The 14,887-nt window shown below is 38.1% G+C and overlaps 3 protein-coding genes across 4 annotated transcripts; 1 reads left to right on the top strand and 2 right to left on the bottom strand.

Annotated features, from left to right (window-relative positions):
- Window positions 1-27: 27 nt before the first annotated feature.
- On the bottom strand, window positions 28-4,605 carry ccdc82 (coiled-coil domain containing 82). Its single transcript, XM_058758709.1, has 7 exons — window positions 3,706-4,605; window positions 1,920-2,187; window positions 1,720-1,812; window positions 1,222-1,346; window positions 904-1,074; window positions 606-815; window positions 28-516 (listed from the first exon to the last, which is right to left on the bottom strand). Exons 1-7 carry the CDS (start codon window positions 4,249-4,251, stop codon window positions 451-453), a joined length of 1,479 nt encoding a protein of 492 aa, XP_058614692.1. The 5' UTR covers window positions 4,252-4,605; the 3' UTR covers window positions 28-450.
- A 363-nt stretch (window positions 4,606-4,968) lies between these two features.
- LOC131529155 (sperm-associated antigen 16 protein) lies at window positions 4,969-7,393 on the bottom strand. Its single transcript, XM_058758708.1, has one exon. The coding sequence runs from the start codon at window positions 7,281-7,283 to the stop codon at window positions 5,448-5,450; it is 1,836 nt and encodes a 611-aa protein (XP_058614691.1). The 5' UTR covers window positions 7,284-7,393; the 3' UTR covers window positions 4,969-5,447.
- A 736-nt stretch (window positions 7,394-8,129) lies between these two features.
- arxb (aristaless related homeobox b) lies at window positions 8,130-12,160 on the top strand. 2 transcript variants are annotated; one of them, XM_058758581.1, is made up of 5 exons: window positions 8,130-8,445; window positions 8,888-9,386; window positions 9,838-9,883; window positions 10,858-11,153; window positions 11,268-12,160. In XM_058758581.1, exons 1-5 carry the CDS (start codon window positions 8,307-8,309, stop codon window positions 11,506-11,508), a joined length of 1,221 nt encoding a protein of 406 aa, XP_058614564.1. In that variant the 5' UTR covers window positions 8,130-8,306; the 3' UTR covers window positions 11,509-12,160. The 2 variants fall into 2 exon arrangements, with proteins under 2 accessions (XP_058614564.1, XP_058614563.1); XM_058758580.1 differs by having other exon boundaries at window positions 11,251-12,160.
- Window positions 12,161-14,887: the final 2,727 nt, after the last annotated feature.

Genomic DNA, 14,887 nt, shown 5'->3' with positions numbered 1-14,887 from the left:
TTCAAAACATGAACATTTAACAGAACCTGTTTATGAATCTTGTTTATTACAAGAACACCGAAACACTGTAAAATAACTTGGGTGCATTTACACAGAAGCGTTAGAATGAGATTATTTATAAATGAAAGCATAAAATCAGCATACAGATCTTTGAAAGCACAATGTTCAGGATAAAATACACTGCCATTTTTTAAACCTCACAATTTGGACAAAGTTGTTACATTTTGGGTTGTATTATTGTTTGTATATTTTCTCAGTACTGGATTTATATCTATCATGCAGAAGCAATTTACACAGTAGTATAATTGCAAAATTAAAATGCTAGATCTTCAGGGCACACACTTTTTAACAACTCAAAAGTTAGCCATGCTTTACATAACGACATAAAAACTAAAATATTTACAGAAATAAAACTGCAGATTGGATGCCATTGGGGAAAGTTCAACACTTTCAGTCCAGCTTTTCTTCTTGGAAGAAATCAGCAGAATTGAGATGTTCCTGAAACTTCTCGTATTGCTAAATGGATAGAAAGAAAACAGGAATCAGTTTGCTTATGCATATTTAAATATTTTTTAAAGACACAAAAGGTGGTTACATAGTCACACCTCGCTGATCCATCCTCCATCCTGGAGTTTAAGAAACACTTTGTTGACTGTGTCCTTAACTGGTTCGTCATCCTCTATTGTATCTTCTTCCTGTATTTCCTTCTGAGCTTCTAAAGCTGTACGACACCTCTCAAACAGATGGTATTTGAAGTGCTTCAGGGCATGGTAGACCTCGGTACGACTGGCACAGACAGAGCCAACAAAGAAACTCTGCAATTGTTAATGAACAAGAATTCCATCAAGTGGTGCTCAAACAATTTATGGTTAAACTGTATGTGTGACTTGCATGGAAAACAACCTGGGAATCATCAGGCATGAACTGGTCCTCCTGCAGGGTGTTGTTGTGGTACAACTGGCCAGAGAGCCGCACAGTGAAGCGCCCCGTTCTGTGAAGCTCACAGGCTTCACATCCCTTCGTCTGGACCCTTGTCATCATAACCCGCAATTTGGGATAACATTCTACCCTTTCCTTTCAATAAACAAAAATGATAAATAGATATGAAAGCAATCTACACCACACCATTTTTTTAAACTTCACATACATGTGACTAATAGTAAAGCAATCAATTGTACTCAAAAATGAGTCATCTTTTCATGAAAAACACAAAGGGCTTACTTTGTAACGGTCTTTCCAGCGGCTCCTCTGCTTCAGGTTCTCCAGACGTGGAAGGACCAGTCGCTCGTCAAAATGAAGCAATGATGATTTCATCTCCTGGGCGTATCTTTTTTTTCGTTCGCCGTCTAGAGTCATTAACACGAAGTCAGATATACATATATATATACTCTACCATTCAAAAGTATGGGGTCTGCAAGACTTTTTAATATTTTGGAAGTAAATATACAGTAAATAATATTAACATTAATATTAATATTAACATTGTTTACAAATATTATTACAATTTAGAAGAACTGTTTTATTGAAAAACATTTTAAAATGTAATTTATTCCCGTGATGAAGTTGAATTTTCATTACTCGGTGTCACATGATCCTTTAGACAACATTCTAATAGATTTGGTGCTTTCTTATCAATTATCGATGCTGAATATTCATATATAGAGAGAGAGAGAGAGATCTCCAGTGCAAAGAAGATAAGGAATAACTTGAAGAACATACTGTAAAGTGACTTGAGGAAGCTTGAGTCCAGTACGTTGATCAGCAAGGCCTTGACCACCACCTGAAAGTGGGTGAGCTGAGATCCTGTGATAACTGTAATGGGAAGGGAAACAGTAGATTTTTTAAAAATGACTTACCCTATACACATATTGGGATACCAAATTGTAAGAAAAACCAAAGCCAGAATCTCGTGGTCTTACACTGGCGTGGAAGTTGAGAGAGAAAGGCCTTGTCTTTGGCTTCCCCCTCTTCCTGCTGATCTTCGTCCTTTTTCTGTCCCTCTTCCTCCACAATAAAATCCTTCAGACTGTCACTACTATCAGCAAGTTTTTCCTCCTCGCTGCTGTTCAGAGGACTCCCCTTCTCTTCCACACTAGATTCATCATCAGAATCGTCTGCTTTACTTTGCTCTTCGACTTTGTCCTCCTTGATCTCCTCTCTCTCCTCTTCTTCCTCTTCTTCTGAACCCTGTAGAAAACAACAAACAGACAAGGTATCCAGTTATTAACCAATATTTTTTTGGTCACCATTACCATTATTTATTGTAACATGATTTTGTTCACCATTTTGACTAAAACTGCTCAACAGTGTAAATTGTAAATGGTTTAAACATCTTTGTTTGTATTGTATTAAAAGATACTCATGGAATGAAAGTGTCACATTAATTATGGTGGTTTTATAGAATAAAAAAATTTATTTGAGATTTTCCTGAACCATGTGTCACAGAAAGAAGCGTTTCATATTCATGAATTCCTCAGCCTGAGAAATTTCCCATTAATTTCTACAAGGAAACTTACCCATCATTTTAGGTACTGGATATTGTAAACTACTCCTAGGGTTTATCAAATTACTGAAATTTAAATTGTGTATGCAATATCTTTGACGTCATAACTGGGTTTATGAGGACAACTGCATCTTTTATAACAAGGGTCTCCAAACTTGGTCCTGGAGGGCCAGTGTCCTGCAGAATTTATCTCCATCTTGCCTCAACACACCTGCCTGGAAGTTTCTACAGTAGTATGTCTAATAAGACATCGATTAACTGATTCAGGTGTGTTTAATTAGGGTTGGAGCTAATGTGGCCTAATGGTTAGAGAGTCGGACTTGTAATCCAAGGTTGCGAGTTCAAGTCTCGGGCTGGCAGGAATTGTAGGTGGGGGGAGTGAATGTCCACTGAGGTGCCCTTGAGCAAGGCACCGAACCCCCAACTGCTCCCCGGGCGCCGCAGCATAAATGGCTGCCCACTGCTCCGGGTGTGTGTTCACAGTGTGTGTGCGCGTTGGATGGGTTAAATGCAGAGCACAAATTCCGAGTATGGGTCACCATACTTGGCCATATGTCACTTCACTCACTAAACTCTGCAGAACACTGGCCCTCCAGGACCGAGTTTGGAGACCCCTTTTTTAAAACAATGGTCACCATCAGCCAATCAGATTTCAGTGGCCAAAGTATAAAGTTAACAATGGCCGATTGACAGAAAACGTGGACATGTTTTTCACTCAAGTCACTGAAGACAGGACAAATAAATCAACATGGCAACCTCATGAAAATGGATTATTACTAATTTATTTTCGATTTAATATATTATGCACAAAATGACTAGACTTTAGCCCTGAGATGGACTAGCCATCACTTCAGGGTGCCCCCCGCCTGTGGCTCAGATGCTGGAATAGTCTCCAAGCCTCTGCAGAGGAAGAGGTGGCATGGAAAATGGACGGATGGATACAGATGACCAATTTTCCTAAAACTTGGCATACATTTGTAAATCATGCACCTGAAGTAACGTGTTAAGTTTGATGCTGTTTGGTCAAATGTTTGCAATGTAAGATGGAAACATGGAAATAGCAGTATCTGCATGGCAAATGTAAATACTTAATTAAAATGTAGTGTTCTACTAAGGACTAAAGAGGTTATGGTGCTTGACCCAGAAAAGTGATGTTTGCTTGCTGTTTTGTACTTTTTCTTGTTCTGTCCTTGTCAGCTTACCAACGTCCTGCGCCTACGCCGCGGGGTGCCTGACTTTCTTCTCTTTGACAGCTCCATGAGTTTATTCTTTCTCTCTCTTCTCTTGGCAGCAGCTTCTTTCAGTTCTGCCTCTCTCTTCTTCTCCCTCAGAGCCTCGTCCTCGGAGTCCTCCGGCAGCCTGAGTCGTTTTCTCTGCAACACTCTCCTGAGCGGCTCTCCGCCGACGTCGCTGGAAGAGTCGCTGGAATCGCTGTCGTCTACCGGAGGCGCGCTGGCGGATCTTTTCCTCTGTCGTCGGGGCACGGCGCATTTCTCGTCCGTCTCGCTGCTGTCATCCCCGTCGCTCTCGCGTGCTCGGTAAGAGCTGTCGGAGGTACCGGACTCTTCCTCGGAGTTCTGGTATTCACTTTCTGAACTGATGCTCGTGGTGCTGTTGTACGAGCCCTCGTCGCTGTCATCCAGCATACGATCGATGGGATTCACGCGAGTCTTTTTTTTGTCAATGCGCGACTTGGGGGGCGGGCATTTTCGCCTTAACCCAAAAAGCTTTCCTACGCTTTTCATCATCTTTGCGGAGAAAAAAAGTGACCCTTGACTTAACTACACCGAGAAATGTAATTTTTTAAAACTTAATATATTATAGCCAGTTGTTATAACGTTATATCTACAGACACATGATCAGCAACAGGATGTTTCCGTGCGCGTGCTGTGAAATTACATTCCAGTCTCGTGAATGATTATTCAGCGATTTTTCTCATACTAAATCATTGATTCGAGCATGCAGATGTACGTAAAGCTCAATCTATTGCAGCAATCAATATTTAACGATTTGAATAAATATGCTTATCACCATGTATCATTCTGCTCCAGTCCGCCACACGCGCCAATAACATGAGGGGGCGTGTCTGTGTTTTTGTAGATACGCACTTCCGTCTTTAGCTTCACATCAGCTGGCACAAACGCGCCACCCAAAGACAAGGAGAATATTTTTTTTTAATCAGATTTGTATTTGCAATAACGGTTTTATCACGGAATACTGTTTTTGTCTTTTCCTTATTGTTATTTGTATCAAACTTTTTTTTTTAAACTTTTTTTTTGTGTAAATGTGTGTGTCTGTGATTAAATGTTAGTGGGCTAGGCTACATCTGATGAATACACATACACTGCCAAGCACAGTGACAGAATATTTCTGAATACTTTAAAAATCATTAATGTTTAATGTTCCATTTGACAGGCAGTGTAAATAGGCATTGCAATGAAGATAACTAGACTACAAAGGAGAACAACTGTATCAGATTTTTATTTGCCACAAGTGGTTTGACATTTTTAATTCTCTGAATTCAACATAGAGAAAATATAGGAACATATGGAAAACATTACAGTCATTTCAGACTGAGAGCAGGTTATCAAAAATTGGTATATACAAATCACGTAATAAGAACATAAAATAAAATGAACATTTAAATAAATTTATATTTATCATGAGTAAATAAATGTTCAGTTATGCTTGTGAATGTAAAGGAACATAAAAATTAATGTTTTTTGGGGGAAAAGTCTTGCCATGCATTGCTTTTTAATAGTTGCTTAATTTAGTTATTTAAATCTTATTATAAAATTCTTCCAGAGATTAGAGTTTTGTGTACAGGAAATTTTTTTTTTTTTTTTTAAACAAATAAATTTATTTTTATATTTATTAATAACAAAGGATGTCAGAATGTATTTCAATTTTAAAACAATTTCTCAAGCACTGTAAATATATATTGTTATGACCAGACATGAACTGTACCGTCCGAGCCTGCAGATAGAAGGTATTCCCCTTTATGGTCAAAAATGATGCTCTGAACAGCATCTTCATGAGCTATTAGACTCGACGTATGTAAAGATGCCACTTCTACAATTTTAACAGTGCCATCATTACTCGCCACCGTTAGAATTCTTCCATTTGGATTGAAGGCCACTTGATTGCTGGGATGAGGCCCAGTGTCCATGGTCACCATTGCTGAGACATTCCTCACATCCCATAATTTGACCACCCCAAAAGAGTCACATGAAGCAATTGTGTCACCAGTGGCATTGAAGGTGGCATAGTTGCATGAATGCTTGTGCCCGTAGAAAGTCTGGGCACACAATCCAGCACGGGCATCCCAAAGAGAGAGGGTCTTGTCTGCTGAGCAGGTAAGTAGAATGTTTGAGAAAGGCAGGAAAGAAATGCTGTTCACCGAGTCAACATGTCCACGCAGAGTGCATCGGCAACGCTCGCTATTCAAGTCCCACACTTTAGCCGTGTTATCCATAGAACAAGACGCCACAAAATCACCACAGGAATGAAAGGAACAGGCCCAGGTGGTGTGAATGTGTCCCTCCAAACTGAGCACACATCGACCTTGAGCAAAGTCCCAAATTTTAACTGTGGTGTCCCCACTTGTGGTCCCCAGGTAACCACCGCTGGGATGGAAACTACAGGATGACAGCCAATCAGTGTGACCCTCGCCAGTCATGATCATCTCTCCCTCTGGTATTCCCCATAATCTCCAAAGCTGGTCATCACTTGAGGAGGCTACTATCATTTTACGAGGATGGAGAGCGAGGAAGCTCACTGCCATCGTGTGCGCTTTAAAAGACTTGAAGAGAGAGAAGCTGGCTGATTTGGTGTTGAGTGAGGAAAGAGCTTTGATTTGTGGCAAGTAGGGATTGACTCGAGTGCTTGCTGGGAATTCAGAGTCTTTAGGATGCCTTGTGTTTTTGTTGGGGTCTTTTATAGCATCATTTGATGCAATGTCACATGGCAGGTGTGCACCTTTTTCTGGACTCTTCTGGATTTTTTCTCTTTGCGTGTTAGCAGATTTCCGGGTTCCTAGGGAAGAATGTTCGGTATGAAGAGAGCTGTCTATGTTCTGAACCTGACTGACAGCTCTATCTCTCTCCAGACTAACCAGCATCTTCTGCCTCATGGCTGTTTGATACTTCTCATTCAGTTGCCTAAGAGCAGGCTCGTAGGATGCATAGTGTTTCTTCAGCTTTTTAATGTCCTCAATAAGTCTATTCTTCTCTTGAACAACACGCTTGTGCTGCATCCTATGAAAGTCCCTCTCTCTTTGAAGTTTTACTATGGTTTCTCCAGCTTCAAATGCAGCCTGTTTATAACTATCCCGCTCTCTTTGTACGTTCTTCAGCTCATTGTCCAGGAGCTGGTTGTGTGTATAGACATCAGGGACGAGTTCCATTTGGTCTGTTTTCATTAAGCCTTTGTGTATCATCTCAAACCACTCGATTTGGAAGCAGTCTAATGTTCTTTTCATACCCATTTTTACCAGATAATTGCGGACAAAGTCATCCACCACCTCAGGTATTTTGGGAACTGGATGTTTGGCCGAGCTGACCCTCTGAGTCTGTGTTGTGCATTCGGTGGCATCAGTTTGATCCTGCACTGCTTTAACAGCAGTTTCCAAGTCCTCTTCCCCCTCAGGTATGCTGAATTCGTCGTCGACAGTCACTTCGTCGTATTTATAGTCATCCTCAGAGTCTTCTGGAATTAAAACTTTCTCGAGGTAATATGGACCGTCAACGGATTCTTCTGCTACTTCGTATCTGGCTGCCATTTTTCACGTCGCTTTGTTGTGCTATACAAAGTTGTGCATTGTTTCCATGGTGACCGTGAGACCGTGACCATGAGAACTGTTTTCGTTTAAACACTATTATGTTGTAAATATGATTCCATGCTATTTTTAACCTGTTTCGTTTAAAATCGACCTATGGGTTAAATCGTACAATATATAAAATTGACACAAAACTATAAACTACAGTTTTACACAAACTATAAAATTTACACATAATAAAGGTTAACTTTAATTCAACATTACATTTTTGACAACGTTGTAACTTGGAAATTATTGGTGATTCGTGATAAACTTTCTTTCACTCTCATTTTAACCTTTAATTTCATGCATGTGATTGAAAGGGTAAATATGTCGGCTTCAAATGTCATCATAAACAGTAGATGGCGCTCACGGAGAAGTGAACTGAGTGAATTCCACAATAAACTTTGTGTACAATTATAAATCTGTGACAGTTCTGTAATAATGCTGATAAAGAATTTAGTCTTTGAAATAATATTATATAATATTTTCAATATATATATATATATTCTAATAATATTTCTTTCTTTCTTTTTGTTTACTTGAATGTGCACGCAAATTGGTTTAGGTGTAGGCTAAGGAATAAAAAACACGATAGGTTTTGGTAATTTTGTTCGAGCATAAATTAATAATTATATAACTGGTTAGTCAATACAGGCAACTTTTAGCTATATATTTTAATATTATATATAGGCTATATTAATATGCACTTACAAAAGTAGCCTAGATAGTACCTATAATAATAATAATAATATTAAGAATAATTATTATCATTATATGAAATATGAAATGTTTAGGCTAAATGTGTAAAGTTAGAATTGATAAGTATATATATACTGAATCGCGCAGCCTGAGGCAGAGCCCTTCACCGCGGAACCAATCAGATGCTGCAGCTGAGTTTTGGAAGCTGAAGCATCAGTACAAAGGTCGGCGTGCGCTCGCAACGACCAGTCAGCGCCCAATGGATCACTGGTTTCTGTAGCCTTCATGAAAGCCAGAGATATGAGCAACGGAGCAGAGGGGGATAATCCAGATCAAACAAACTGCAAATGTAAATCACCTACTCTGTTGTCCTCGTACTGCATCGACAGTATTCTAGGAAGGAAAAGTCCCTTAAAAGTTAAAGGTTAGTCGTTTCTTGTTTAATTTTGTGATTCTGTTTTAGTTGTGTTTACAAACTCAACAATTTTTTTTTGTAAATAACAATGGTTTTCAATAGCTGAAGCTACTGCCTTGCATTAGAATTTAGCCTATTTTAATGGTCTTGAAATATAGGCAAAGTTCATTACAGTGTCCATGTAACAAATATTGCATGCTATTAGCTCAAATTAATTACAACAACAATTTGCAGTTATAAGTAGGCTATAGCGTAGCTAACTATAAATGTAAAGAATAGCCTAAATAGCCTAATTAAATACAAAACAGACAGGCTGTGAAATTATAGAATGGACACTAAAAGTGGTCTTTTAGAGGAATCCTCTAAGTTTAATTAGATGATCAGTATTCTTATCTGTAACTTAATTTATCCTGTTGATAATTATTTAGGTAAATTATTTTTTTTCTTGCAGCAACACCAAACAGTTTGTGGCCCCTTCAACCAGACATGCACCTGCCGCCGAAGCTCCGCCGCCCCTTCGCCCCGTTGACAGACTCCATTCACACAGACGAAAATGAGGCAGGGGGCCCGAGACTGCTACACACAGCTTGTGAAAAATTAAAAATTACAGAGGCCTCGCTTGTAAACACCAGTCATGCTAGATCGTATCAGGAGCATGCTTCTCTACAGTCCTGTAGAGACACTTCTAGTGCCACGCCAAGACCAGAGGAAGAACCCGACAATGAAAGACTATATAGAGAGACAACTGTGTCTCCGGGTCTAATGGGACTGCAAAAACGGGAGGCTTATTTGAAGAACAGCGAGGAAACTACTTTATCAGCGGGAAGTGACACTGAAGATGGGATGTTAAAACGAAAACAAAGGAGATACCGGACCACATTTACCAGCTATCAGCTTGAGGAGCTGGAAAGAGCTTTTCAAAAGACTCATTATCCAGATGTTTTCACAAGGTAACGGCAACACCAACAACTTGTAGACGATAATGCTTTAATATTAGCTATGCAAATATATAAAAAAAAAAAAAAAAGAAAGAAAAGTGATTAATTGATGGTTGATGGTTGGAAGACACCATTCGTCTTCATCTTCTTTTAAGACAACATCATTCATCATTTTCAGTAGCTGGGCTATATATATATTAAAAGCAGCCATATGAAAAAAGTCATACAATAATAATTTCGATTTTAGCGGTTGTATTTTAAGCCGATAAATTATGTTTTGTCGCTGCTTCTTTTCGTTGCAATAGGCTAACTTTACATTAACAGTTTCAGTATCACAGGAGCTGTTTGTAGGGCCTATATTTCTCACTAGAATGCAATCGAATAATTAGTCAAATTCATGGTCAATCTTAGTAAAAAAAAATTTAGATAAGAAACTTGTTTTTTTCTCTCTCTCTAATTTAAGGGAGGAATTAGCAATGAGACTTGATCTGACAGAAGCACGAGTGCAAGTAAGTCACTTTCTTATCACACCCTTTTCAACATTCACTTTCACGACTGGGCTCAATATATCTCAACAAGAATAGAAACATTGAACAAATAAATCACATCAATGAATTCTAAATTCAAAAGGTCGCCGTTAAGTCTAAAACATTTAGGCTATATGCATTTAGGCTAAATTTAATATATATATATATATATATATATATATATATATTTTTTTTTTTTTTTTTTTTAATTAAAATTCTACATTAAGCTAGCAACAATTAATGCGACAGGCTATATAAAATATATAAGATTCACATTCAGCCCATACAGCCATTCGTATCCTTTGCTACATCGTTGCAACAATTTAGGCTACTTGTGGACTTGGTTCAACAGCTTTTTTTCAATACATAATACATTGTACTGAAAAAGTAGCGTAAAATCTAACAAGATCTGTTAGATATTACGTCATATTTAAGAATCGCCTATAAAAGATTCGTTTATCCAGATGTTTTGGAGAATCGCGTATTTATTTATTTAGGCTATTTTAAATTGCACACAATTTTGGCCTAAAAATTTATTGCCCATTTTCCTTTACATTTCCACTAAATAGTGTATATTTTTAACCCCCTTTTTTATAAACTACCTTCATCAGTAAACAACTTTCACCCAAAAATGATAGTTATGTCATCATTTAGGCTACTCTCTAGAATGACTTTCTTTCTGCTTCAGGAATACAAAAGATATTTTTGTAGTGTTCATTTCGTTGTGTTTGGAAAGACTGTGAGAGTAAATGGCAGAATTGACATTTTTGGGTGGACTCTTTAACGGATATTCTCAGACAAGTTTGTATATTTCTTGTCATACCAACATTATTCCATTCAAGATTAATACGGGCCTTCACTAAGGGGACAATAGTGACAGTAATTCTTTACTAAATGTAGAAAAAAAAAAAAGTTGTAACTACTCGTAATTGACAGAAGCATTGTTTCCTCTCAAGGTCTGGTTCCAAAATCGACGTGCAAAATGGAGGAAAAGGGAAAAGGCAGGGGTCCAGTCACACACTCTGAGCCTACACTATCCTGGAACCCCCCCTGCTGCACAGTCCTTGTGTCATTACCTGAGTGGGAATCCTTTTGTCCCAAACCCACATCCAGCTATTGATTCATCTTGGCCTGCCCCCCTCCAAAGACTGGCTCAGCCTCCCCTAAACCCTGCCTCCCCTCATGGCTTCAATGCTCTGTTAGGGGCGGCAATGTTTAGACATCCCGCTTTCATCAACCCCACTTTTGGAAGGTGAGCTTCATCTGCATGTTCAACACAAACCATTAAGTTTATACCTTACCTTTCACACTTCATAATTGTTATAATATTCTGTTACATTTCTCATCAGAATTTTTACAAGCTTAGGTCCAATGGCACTGCAAAGGATACCCCTTCCTGCCATCGAGGGTCCAATTCAACGCTCCCACCTCACCAACAACCTTCTCTCCTCTTCACCACCCTTACCTTCATCCCCAACTGTGGACCTCCGCGCTTCCAGCATAGCAGCACTGCGTCTCAAAGCAAAGGAGCATTCTGCTCAGCTGACTCACATCACAGCTGCTGGGACGGCTGGAAAAGAGGAGTGCTAAAATTCACTCTCACTTGAAAGATGGCAAAAGACCAAAGTCAAGCAGAAGCACTGATATCTGGAGAGTTAGGTGATTATTAATAGGTTAATAGACACATGTAGTTTTCAGTCTCTGGAAGTTGAACTGTAGCATTCTAAAGCTTTTTTCGTTTGCTTAATGTTGGTTGTTAATTAGTGCTGAATGTTTGCTTTGTTTTGTTTTTCATTAGTTGAATGATCTTTTTAGATAATTTCATCCTGTTTTCATTAGGAAATGGATAAAACAATCATCAAACAGCTATATATAAACAAATTAACAGAACAAGCTGCTTTTAATCTGTTACACATCCAACACTTTTTCAAGGTTTGTTCTGTAACAGTAAAAGGGATGTTTTACTCTACATGTATTTATTCTGCACCATACAATATTAGGATTTTTAAGGCTGCACTTTCTGTGTTCACAGAATAGTACTAAAATAGTTTTATGTATATGGCTATGTTGCATCACCATGAGCTTTATTATATTTTATTAAACCTACGAGCCACCATTCAGGGAAATAAACAAAATATCCATATGCTTCTCTTGATGAATTAGCCAAGGAAAATAAGATAATGTGAAAGTAAAAAACAGAAACGTTTTGTGTCGTCTTAAAACTTCTTCTGTATTTAATGCTTTAAATAAATGGACGATGGACAGGTTACAAAATTTATAAAGGCTTACTGTGTCATTTCTGACTAGCCTTTTTTTTTTTGCATCATCATAGCCAAAAGAAAACCAAGGATTTTTTCTAGAAACCTTTCAACCCCAAAATATGTATTTCAACGTGCGCTAAATATGCCTCTTTAGTTGGCAGATGTATCGATGTTTTGGTTGCGTGACTGGAACTGATCAGATGAACAGATTTAGCTACAAAAATTATTGACGGAATTTCGAAAACCACATGATACCCACGATGAACAAAATGATCAGTAGGCTATGGTTTATTTTATAATGATTTTTACTTTTCCAGTTCTCTATAGGAACAAATGGTCATTTTTGCAGCCATGGGAATTGCTGTGAAGAAAGGCAAAATTTAGAGCTTCAACACCTCCATAGGTGTCCATGTAATCTATGCCAAATACTTGTTTTCACTATTCACGCAAATTAAGAGGCTTACGCTTACCTCAGCTTCCTGCTTTGCGTTTTTCCTTGTCAAAGGAGGCTTGTTAAGTCTATGCCAGTCGTAAACTACTTTTTAAACTAGTTTAACTCCTTCGAACTAAGCCTTCATCCAATTAGTTTGGAGTATACGGTGATTTGTTATCTGATCAGTGAGAGAACAGCATGTCGTTGGACCAGTGTGGGGCATATTTGACCTAACATCGAAGCAATGAATAATACAGAAAATAATGTCCTACTTAAGATCTGAAACGCTATTCAGAGACCACTATTCAGAAGTCTACCCTTAATGACGTAGGGCTTAACATGTTAAAATGTCTGAATGGTCAATTTAAACCACTGATTACCAACCACGGATTAAGAGACTCTATAGGCTACAGAAAGGAACTGAACATTTTCAAGGCTGGCTATTGTGAGACCTGTGGTTATATGTGACTTGTTGAGGATCAAGATTATAGCAAGTAGCCAATTCCTACAGAAGTGCAGGTGTCTTTATAAGCCACCTTCTTCTTCTTCTTTAAAATGTTCTTTTATTTTGTATATTATTATGTTATATGAGCACCCAAAAGAGTTTGGAGACACTTATTATATTATATTATATCTATAATATGACTTTAGGTCACGTGGTAATGGACCGTTTTCACATTACCGGGGTTCTCAGAAGCAGAGGTCATCATATCGTACACTTCTAATGGTGAACCAAAACTACAACAAAAAAATAATTTCTAATCTAATAACAAAAGAAAAAATCCAACATAACTTTTCTATGCCTTTTCAATCATCTGTTGTATTAGAAACACTCACGCAGCAACATTAACTGGTTCTCTGTAATAATGATACTTTGCTAGATTTACAAAGTTAATAACTGGTGATATGCATCATCACAGACTTATAAGGGTTGAATCAGTGTAGATTTCAACAGTCATGTTTCTGAAATGTTTACTTTTTCTCTTGTTCATCAAGTACATACATATATGAGTGAATCCCACTGTTAAGCTGTCAAAAAGAAAGAGAATTACATCTGAAAAGAAACAGAATGAACCTACCTTGCTATAGCAAATTCTTTCTCTAACTTGGCATGCGAGACCATATATTTCTTAGCAAATAACTGGAAGAAATGAAAACTATAATTTATAAAGAAAGAGTGAAGGTTTGGAAAATATTGGACAGACTGCATTTGACTGTATAGGCTTTCATTCAAATGTTCTGAATTCGTACATGAAGTAGTGCCTCATGGAACATGTAGACGATGCTATCTTTAAACATACAGGCTATGCAACCTTAACCACTTTTGATGTTTCTTTTGTTTCCCTGTCTTCTCATTCGCCACCACCCCTTAATGACCTGTTATGCCTACTTCTCCTCGATTACCGCTTTACCACATCTGCTGAACTGACCCTTCGGCTGTCTTTTGAAAATCTTTAACCCTGCAGCCCTTTCTGTTTCCCTCAGTAGAAAGTGCTGCATGTAAATTTCTCCCCAATCACAGCAATAGCAGGTATCTCCACTGGCTACACTGTGAAGGGGAGCAATCAGGGATAATTGAGTGCCTTTCAGAGGGAGCCTGGAGCATTCACTCCCATTCAACACCCGTCCATTCACCACATAATCACTCTTTAAACACACCCAATTTTCTGGGGAGCAAAGTCCTGTTATAATTTTGCTTAAGTGTATTCGGAAATCATACCCCCTTTGAGCTGAGATAATTGAAATCAAATCCTTTTCATGGCTACTGACATTTTTGCGCTGCCAATCCAGTGTAATTAATTGTTGAAAATTGAGCCTGAATATCGCTAAATAGAAGACTATTATGTTTTGAAAGGGGTGAAATGATCTAGCACGCGGTGTGGAGACGTCAATGCGCGCTTCAGTTAAATGCCTTTGTTTCCCACACTGTTTGCTTTGTAAAGATTAACATAAATTGACTCATAGCATAAGTTTTACTTAAGTCTTAGAGGATGGACCCTTTCTTATTATTTCTTTTTTGAGCATTTCAGATTATGGCTATTTCTGTGTGCTTTTTCTTCATGAATGTCCTGTTCTGTGCAGCTGTGCTTAAGGCGCTTGCAAATAGCAGAATTCATTAGTTTACCACTAAACTTTGTTTTTCATCAGTTCCATATGAGGAAATTCTAGCATGATTCATTCTGTGATGATCTAAATGAGTGAAATGAATGAAAGTGCTCTGGGTCATTTTAAGTGTAGGCCTACCAATAAAGTTTAAAGAAACATTATATTTGATATTATATTATATAGACC

Source organism: Onychostoma macrolepis, chromosome 21 (genome assembly GCF_012432095.1).
Source record: "Onychostoma macrolepis isolate SWU-2019 chromosome 21, ASM1243209v1, whole genome shotgun sequence".
NCBI lineage: Eukaryota > Metazoa > Chordata > Actinopteri > Cypriniformes > Cyprinidae > Onychostoma > Onychostoma macrolepis.
This window is presented reverse-complemented; position numbering and strand designations above follow the sequence as displayed.

What these genes read in the sequence shown, in the direction of transcription:
- LOC131529155 (XM_058758708.1), bottom strand. Translation starts at nt 7,283, where the DNA reads ATGGCAGCCAGATACGAAGTAGCAGAAGAATCCGTTGACGGTCCATAT.
- arxb (XM_058758581.1), top strand. Translation starts at nt 8,307, where the DNA reads ATGAAAGCCAGAGATATGAGCAACGGAGCAGAGGGGGATAATCCAGAT. An exon ending in TATCCAGATGTTTTCACAAG is followed by an intron (nt 9,387 to 9,837) that starts GTAACGGCAACA and finishes CTCTAATTTAAG; the next exon opens with GGAGGAATTAGCAATGAGAC. An exon ending in TGACAGAAGCACGAGTGCAA is followed by an intron (nt 9,884 to 10,857) that starts GTAAGTCACTTT and finishes TTTCCTCTCAAG; the next exon opens with GTCTGGTTCCAAAATCGACG.
- ccdc82 (XM_058758709.1), bottom strand. Translation starts at nt 4,251, where the DNA reads ATGATGAAAAGCGTAGGAAAGCTTTTTGGGTTAAGGCGAAAATGCCCG. An exon ending in GCTGGAAAGACCGTTACAAA is followed by an intron (nt 1,075 to 1,221) that starts GTAAGCCCTTTG and finishes GTTTATTGAAAG; the next exon opens with GAAAGGGTAGAATGTTATCC. An exon ending in ATGGAGGATGGATCAGCGAG is followed by an intron (nt 517 to 605) that starts GTGTGACTATGT and finishes CTATCCATTTAG; the next exon opens with CAATACGAGAAGTTTCAGGA.